The 9,180-nt window shown below is 31.6% G+C and overlaps 1 protein-coding gene across 13 annotated transcripts in view; it reads right to left on the bottom strand.

Annotated features, from left to right (window-relative positions):
* Nucleotides 1-9,180, bottom strand: part of LOC106684836 (adenylate cyclase type 10) — a 53,556-nt gene that overhangs the window by 29,389 nt on the left and 14,987 nt on the right. For all 13 annotated transcript variants that reach the window (XR_010842812.1, XM_014427123.2, XM_067045162.1 and 10 more), the window contains 5 exons: nucleotides 6,006-6,202; nucleotides 4,499-4,730; nucleotides 4,080-4,323; nucleotides 2,769-2,951; nucleotides 989-1,257 (listed from right to left, as the gene is read on the bottom strand). Coding sequence is in view for 12 of the 13 variants with exons in the window: in XM_014427123.2 (XP_014282609.1) it covers nucleotides 989-1,257; nucleotides 2,769-2,951; nucleotides 4,080-4,323; nucleotides 4,499-4,730; nucleotides 6,006-6,202 (1,125 nt within the window). In the remaining variant the exon portion in view is untranslated. The remainder of the gene's footprint in view (nucleotides 1-988; nucleotides 1,258-2,768; nucleotides 2,952-4,079; nucleotides 4,324-4,498; nucleotides 4,731-6,005; nucleotides 6,203-9,180) is intronic.

Here is a 9,180-nt window from a genome sequence, read left to right as displayed (position 1 = left end):
AAATATACTATTTACTCAAAAAGAGCATATTACAATATATAAAACATTTCTCTCAATCACTAATAAAAACTTTTATTGAATAAAATATTGATGAAATTAAAATAGCAACTCTCAAATAAACCTTACTAAATTTTCACTCCACTCGAAGATAATATATAGACAAATCTTAATCCAAATTTAATTCCTATATTGGTATGGTCATTCAAAATCTTAACAATACAATTGACCACCAACAAAATTCTTGTAGTGAATATCAAAATAAAAATAAAAGACCAAAAGAAGTTTTTACTTTTACTTTTTTACTTTTTAAGTTAGCAAAACTTTTCCTTAAACTTAAACTAATCAAATCTTAGTTTAAGTTTAAGGAAAAATTTTGAGAACCCTCTTATTTAATATAGAGAATAAAAGTTGGAAGTGTTTGAGAAAACTCATAACAAATAGTAAAATAGATTGAGGCACTGTGTATTTCTAAAAACCCTAATAAAGAAATAAATTTTAAAACATATTGCAAAGACTTAAATAATTTCTTTTCTGAAATTTTAGGTATTTTAAATAAATAATAATGTATTTTTAAGTTAGAATGTCCTAGTTTACTCGCCTGGTATTAATTAAATTATCGTATCATTATAGTGATATAATTTAAATGTTGGAAACTCTCCTTTTGGGGAATATACTGGATTGGTTACTACTATAATAAGGTGTTCAGAGCTGGACCCTGATTCTTTTGAATAATTGTTATTTCTTGTATCTGAATGGTAAATCCTCTTATTGTATCATTTATATTTTTCAGATGTACACATTCAATAATGTAAGATTGACTGGACTAATGAATTCTTATGATGGTGCCTGAATGGGTCGAAAAATAAAGCTTTTAATTTTGAATTACAATGGCCTTTTAATCAGCTTATATTCAAAAGTAGTCTCTGCCGTTAGTATCCTGTATAGTAAATTAATTAGCTAAAAATTACAACTATCAGAGGCTTCTTACTTTATTAATTTGTAGGGCACTGCATCAGCTGATAACATCTGGCATATTAGTGGTCCTATATACTTCACAGAAAGGCATTCAATGTTTATTGTTAATGATAGATGATCAGAGATCAACTGTCTTGCATATATATCTGGTAGGTCATAAGATCTTGGTATAGCACAAACCACAATGATTTCAGGTATTCGAATTAACTGACAAAGAGCTCTCCAAGATTCAGTATCCAAATCTTCTGCATCATCAATGACAATCACAGAATGACTAAAAATCTATAATAAAATTAACCAAAGTTTTACTTTTTAACAAATAAAATAAAACATTAGCCTTCAAAAAAGTTTTAATAAGTAATTCTGGTATTAAACATATCTTATCATGAATACTTTATTACTTAAGAGTAGGGTAACTATAGTAGAAAATTGGTATTATTATTTAGTTTGTAAATATTGTAAATAAAACAGTAGATGGTGACACTGCTCCTCTGACAGGAAACCTTTGTTTGAGGCAGTCGGTCGTGGCATGTATTTGTGGAAACACACACTCTTTGTCATTTATAAAACCCCTCCCTAAATTCCACAACAAACTGGTAGCAGAGCATGGTTTAGTGCGTAAAAGGGTTAAGTGACAAGAGTAATTTACGTATATCTAAGGTTTGTGATTTTTTTTGGGACTAATCGTCAAAATAAACACAAAGGACAATGGACACCACATTATTCAACATCAAAAGCCTTACTGCAGAAAATTACAGAATCTGGTTGATGAAGATTGAATTGTACTTAGAAGCAAAGGACTTATATGAATAAATTATAGAAAAAGATCTGCCAACTGAAGAAGATGCAGCTTGAAAAGAAAAATCAAACAGGTACTCTCTACAATTATTTTAACAGTTAGTGACGATATATTTCTGTTGATTAGAGATGAAAAGAGAGCAAAAAAGGTTTGGGAAAAATTAAGATAGAGTTTTTTTTTTTTTTATGGCAATGCACATCAAAGGTGATGTTCGCCTGGTTATCTACAGGTGACCAACCTATTCTAACCATGGTTGGGGGTTAAGTTTTTTATTTTGTGGGACCGCCCTTGATGAAAAAGTCACCAAGGCCGGATTCGAACCAGTACCGCCTGCCCTAAGAGAGAGGTTTGAGGGTGTTCCAGAGAAGGCGATTGATTTAATGTTTGATCTTGCCAAAATTAGGAAAAACAGTGGTGAAACATTGGATGAATATCTTATGAGATTTCAATGTTTAGTTCAGGAGATAGCTCAACTGGGTGAATCCCTAACAAAGAATTAGTTAGATATATCATTGAAGGCTTATTGAAGGACCACCCTATTACCCTGTTGTCATCACTATTTTGGTAAATAGGAATACTGAATTCACTAAAGTAAGGCAAATGTTTTTGTCATTTGAAAGAAGGTATAACCTTAATAGGAATGAACAAGCATTAAAGACATATCGTAAAAGGTCAAACTTTAGTCTGAAAGACTGGCTTTATTTGCAAAAAAACCAATATGCAGCAAAAGTGATAAAAGCAACCCTAACTTTCAGAATGTTTTGATTCCAAAATTACCTGATGGCCAAGTTAATTGAAAAAGAGAATAAAGTCATCCTTTCCCAGGAAAGAAGAATCGATGAGAGTGATGAACACTTTATTATGAACTAATATTTCACCCCACATTGTAGGCTTCCTATTAAATCTAAAATGTTATGACATTGAACTGAATGACTTAGCTACTAAGAATATCAAAGTTTTATGTCTCTTAAGTTAATATAAAATGCTAACTGACCTTCCTGAGCATTCTTTTATAAAGCTCTGGTTCATCTTCATAGATCAATAGCTTATCGTAGTTATGGGGAACTGAGAACTTCACATCAAAAGCTTTATTTAGTAAGTGAAGATGGTCAAGGTCTTCTTCTGAAGCTGCATCTAGTAATACTCTCATTCTATCCTTAATTGTCTTGCCTATAAACTACTATCAGATATAAATTGTTTTATTATACAATATGGTGGTAGAATTGAATTCATTAGGGACACTGAAAAAAAATATTAACATACGGACATATTCATATTTAAAAAATCGACTGAACACTCGGAGATCAAAAACTTTTGAAGTTTTACTATCCAATATTGCCCTAACCATCACTTAAAAAAAAAAAAAAAACTAATCTTTAGAATTACTTATTAGATTTTTTTTAATATATTAAAAATATATGTCATTTTTGATTATTTTTCATAACCTTTTTTTTTTTTAGGAGAACACAATGTCTTTTATATCAAGAAATATTATTTGGAGGGAGACCTAAGAGAATTATTAGGTCAATTTGCCATAAATATTGGTGACAATTAAAACATTAGGGGGAACATCAATAATATGGGAGCTTAAATAGTGCAATGCCTTACATGGAAGAAAATCCAGACAAAAATTTCTAACTGTAGCCCCCTATCTTGCATGCTGAATCTTAAAGTAAACGAGAACAAATATTTTTATTGTGAACTTGAATACAGCTATGCAGGCAACTGGTCATGGACTTCGCAACTTTTAGCAGGATGGATTTGATTTTGTCCACAACATGAACTATTTTGTCTGTCAAATTATTGACAAAATTAATAATTAATTATCCAAATGATATGAACAAAAAATATATCTGAGAATTGTATATAATGCTATTTTCATGTATATTATGTTTTTTTTGTTTTTATTTATTTTCATATTTTTACTATAAATTGGGATTGTATGGATGGATAGTTAACTCTTCAGTTAAGGATAATTAACACTTAAGGCACTGAGTTTTTAACCTTTTCTTATAAAGAAAAAGAAAGAACAGAAAAATAATATTTTTTTTACAATAATTAATATTTATTGACTTTGTTCTGATGGAATAGTAAATTTTGTCCAGAGTGGACAAAATCAAATCTACCCTGCTTTCTAGAGACCAAAAGTAAGACTACTGCAGTACAGACATAATCTCATTAAATGGGAATTAAGGAGGAAAAGACTGATAAGCAATTCTAAACCCTTATGGTCTGTAGTAAGCAGGGTAAGTAATTTGTAATAAATAAACAATATATAATTTTACAAATAACAAAATTTACTCACAGATGAAATAAGTTTGTTAACTAAACAGATGTCTTTAATATTCATTTGGTTAACGCCAACCATTAAAGAATTCCATCCCCACAGTTCAGAAACATCCACAAATTCTTGTAAAATACGTGATTTACCTATTCTTGGATCCCCTCTCAAAATTAAACATTGATAAGGGGTAGTTTTTGCCATCATATCAACAAACTTACATATAATATTATATCTTCCAAGAAGGGGTGTTTTGACAGTGTTTCCTCTAAAAAAATAAATAAATAAAGCAAAGGGACATTAAAAATTACTATACTAGTATTATTTTTTTTCAAACAGGTTTATTACAGATAATGTGTAACTGACATATAACAGATAATTAACAGCACTTTTTTTTTTAATCAGTTATGGATATCAATAGAATATTTAAATATATTTCTTACCTTGGCCCCAGATAAATGAAGATGTTACCAATGATTCCTATACCTTTCAAATAAACTGGTTTACTTCTTTCAAAATACCCTATTGGTAATCTGGAATTGAAGACAACAGATAGATCACAGGAGACAAGATTTTTAAAAGCAACCATCAGGCGAGCAGCCCTGTTAACTGCACCTCCTATAACAGTGTACTCTCTTCTTTGTGGATGGCCAACAACACCGCAGTAAGTAGTCCCTAAAATTATAAAATCTGCTATTTTCCATAAGTATTTATCCACGTTCCCTTAATACCAGCTCCTTACTCACTATGCACCAAATCATTCATAAGCATCAATGCCTTACTTGACAAGTATTCCTTATGAAGAAGGAAAATGAAGCCATTTCCCTCTTTTTCCTAATTGTTCCAGTTACAATATGTTTGGTTTTTATTAGTGTAATTTCAATGGCCTTTTACAATTTCGAAACATCTGTCAATATTCCTCTGGTTGGATTTATTATATAGGAAGATGTATATATTATTCTTCATTCAGTAAAAGTTGATATCTAGGGCTACCAAAAGCTATAATCCCAAAACCAATTTTCACAAAAAATATTATAACTATCCTTATTAACAATACCTAACATCAGGAAGAAGTTAATTTATAATGCTAGGGTTTGTAATACAGAACAAATAGGTCAATGTGTTCTTATTAGAGCTGATAAATGAGAAAAATGTATTTTTTTTAATCAACCCCTTTGATATATATATAATGAATAACTATCAAGTAGCAGGATAATATCGTATTTAGAGTGTTGCAGATCAGCAACCAAAAGTACAGAAGTTCAGTAACAAACAGAGCAAGACCAGAATCTTTGCTTTCAGTTAATATTAAGTTATAAAATAAAGTAACAATCAAGACATTTAATCCTGCAAAGATGCAATACATCAAACAATAGAAAATAAAGAAAAACACATGAAATGAGAATGCCATTAATAATAAATACAGGCATGTATATTTTAATAAGCCTCAGCTCAATATTAAATATAAAATGTCAAAAGGAGGAGGAGAAAGTTGATCTGAAACCTCAAACACTATTTACTGGGCAGCTCTCTCTATACAATAACATTTACCAAACGTGGTTATTCATAATCAATTATTATAATTCATCATAATAATATAATTATTATTTTGGATATGCAATCTAACTATTTAATTGTTTTTCTTTTAAATATACTCCCAAAGTTTTTGTATATATAAACATAATATAATAACCAATACTTGTAGGTTTAATTGTTGCTTTCACGTGTTCAATTATAAACAAAGAATGTTCAAAAATTATGTTATATAAAATAAAATATCTTTTTTAATTTGTGTGCCCCCTTCCATAGTTAGACTGGAGCAGAATAAGCCTCTATAGACAGAGGCTTTGGAATGGATTAATGAGGATAACATCATATCTGTCATTTTTTTGTATACACAATAATCAGTATTACACATTCGAGATTAACATTAAAGATGTTATTGCATACCAACAGTGACGCCAACAGATACCGATTTGACGTTAATGAATTTTGATATATGATCAATTATGGTAGCACCGCACTGAAGCGTTCTTGATGCTTCATCTTTTCCTTTGTAGCCTTTTAGTCCAAATAATATTAAGAGCATTAAGTCTTTATCAAACAAACATATTTTGTTTATCAATCCAAGATTTCTTTCAATTATCCTGAAAACAAAGTAGATGAATAAATTTGATTCTGAAGTCTTAAATAATATTTAGCTTGAAATGAAGAAAATGTGAAAAAAATAAAAATTTTAATTTTCTTAATTAAAAGTAGATTAAAAAAATTAAAAATTTTTTATCTTTCTATTATATTGTATCATATAAAAATATGTAATTTATATATGTCCAGTCACGGATTGATCAGTATGCCATGTAATGTGGCAACCCGATGTATTTAGGCAGCATGAATGAATAAAGTATTTCTTTCTCTCCCTCACTTTAGTAAATGAGGTGTTCCATTGTAAAACGTGGTAACTGAATTTTGTATTATAATTAAAGTTTTTAGCAGCACCAGCTTTTTTAAGGCTCATTTCATAAATTGTAGTAAGAATTCTTGGAAATATGTTTTCCTAAGAGAATAATATTGATATTAAATTATAGAGAGTGATTCCTGTTTGAATGTAAAACATTGTAATTAACAAAGACTTTAACAATGTAATAGTTATAACGTTGCCAGTAACTATGTTTTAATATGAACATCTCATGTTTCCAACTCACTAATCACACAGACATATACATGACAAGTGTGAGTAAATATGTATTTCACATATAAATATTATTTCACTGTCTGTTTATATTTTTAAAATTATTGCAATTGCATTATAACAGTTTTTATAATTATTTATATATTTCTGAAAAGATTTAATTAGGTATAAATAATAAAAATTTTAAATAAATAACAATATAAATAAATAATATACATATACATATGTACACACATAATAAATAGACATAAAAAAATAAATAAATATAAATAACAAAGTAATAAATATTAAAAATAACAAATAAAATATGCAATATATGCATGTCATCCTTCCTCTGGATGATCTATAATTTCATCTGATGTGATGGTGGATGATTCCTAGGGAGTCAAGAATTATATTTTCCATCATCTTTGTCACGTCCTGGATATCGAACCTGTTTCTCCTTGAAGCCCCTAGTTGTGCTAGGTATTGTTCTGTAAGCTCAGAGCCAGAGGCCTCTCACGTTAAAGCCTCTTTCTCTGAAGCCCTCACAGAACACTTCCTCAAGGGAAAGGATGCATTTATCGTAAATTTCCTGCTTTTCCCTTTGCAAACTTCACCATAAGTTTGTTGACCCTACGAGGATAATACAACCATGGTTACTATTGAGCTTATACCCAAATTTATTTGCAAAGTCTTGTTCGCACAGGATGCGGTACAGATGGTCTATAACTATGTTGAATAGCGAAGATATAGAAGTATAGCAAGTATAGTAGTATTGAAAAGTAAGAGGTGACCTAGGTTCAAAGCTTGCTAAAAATGTATACTTATACATACAAAAATTTCATAAACTGGAATATATGGATAAAGATAATAAATTAAAGTTAGCATCTACTAAATATACGAATCACAGTATTCATGATCACAAACTAACTAATTCTTAGCTAAGATATACCACTAAAGAAAAAATAAAGGGTAAGTGAAAGGGTTTCATGTCAAGAGATTCTTCTAGCTAATCATTGAGTATTAAATTTTCAATGCCTAAATTATATTGTATTTACTGAATTCATTGATTCTGTTATGTTTTTAATAAGCATGAAATAAAATTTAATACTACTGATTGTTTACATTGTTTGATTCCTTCACTAGACTGAGTTGAATTCAACCAAAATAAAAATTTTAATAAAATAGAGTTCAATGATCAATATTTAAATGGTGCAGACACAGCTAAATGAGAATTTATTTTTGAAATATATTAATCATTAAATATAAAATTTCTAAAACATACTTGATGAATCTTTAACATATTGCAGCCAAAACCTGCTAAACGTGAGTGATACATTACTTAGCAAAGCATAGAAAGGATAATGTACATGTAAAATGAAAATCATGCTACTTTAGCAGATTTGGCGCTGATTTACTCTGTGTGAAGATTAAAGCGGAGACGTGCATCTATCATGACTCCTAGGTATTTTAAGCCAGACTGGGAACGAATTTCGTGGCTACCAACCGTTACAGTGATAGACTCGGTCTGCTTCCTACTAGTTACTAGGAGAACCTAGGTCTTGTGATCTGCAAGTTGTAGGCATCCGAAGACAGCCAACCTCGTACCGTAGCAACAGCCTGGTTAGCGATGAGGGTAACTTCTTTCAAGTACTTCGCCACCCCTACAACTGCAACGTCATCTCCGAATCCCACAACTGAGGCTCCCTCCGGCAATGTCATGTGTATATATATATATATATATATACACACACACGCACACACGCACGCACACACACACACCCGTGTGGAGTAGCTACTCTCCCATCAGGCGCCTCCCCAGGTGGTGGATAGGAGGATTCTCACCAGATATGGCGGGAACCGGGGAAATAAAATACCCGGGGTGGACCAAAACTAGATTCAAATCCAGGCGCGACGGTTCCTAGAATAGGCGGTGTACTGGTCAGCGTCTGTTCCTCAGGTTAGAGGCGGCTGTTTCAAAACCTGGCAGGAGGTATAAAATGCGAAAATACTATGAGAAGTATGGAAGATGGAGGTAACTGTGCTACGGTTGGAGGACATGGATGCTTCAAAGCCTACCAGTACCGCTTCAAACTGGACAACACTGCAGAATGCCCTGGATGCCAGACTGTCGAGGAAACCGCGGAGCCCGTGTTTTTCACTTGTACTCGCTTTGCAGTAGAAAGAAGTGAATTGGAGAGAGAGTGTGGAGGACGCATCACTCCAGAAAACGTGGTGAGCTATATGCTCCTCTCAGACCAGCATTGGAATGCAGTGAAGAGATTCACCACAGTCGTTCTCAAGAGGTTGAGAGAGCAAGAGAGGGCTAGAAGACGTAAACTAGCATGAAAACGTGAAAACCGTGCGAAGAATGAGAGGCGGCACTCAGCCATTTCCCTCCATGAAGTAATGCCTAGCGGCAGTCCCGTGGAGAGGAATGAACAGGTGTAGGGC

Source organism: Halyomorpha halys, unplaced genomic scaffold (assembly GCF_000696795.3).
Source record: "Halyomorpha halys isolate HHAL.00 unplaced genomic scaffold, Hhal_1.1 Scaffold624.1, whole genome shotgun sequence".
NCBI classification, from domain to species: domain Eukaryota; kingdom Metazoa; phylum Arthropoda; class Insecta; order Hemiptera; family Pentatomidae; genus Halyomorpha; species Halyomorpha halys.
This window is presented reverse-complemented; position numbering and strand designations above follow the sequence as displayed.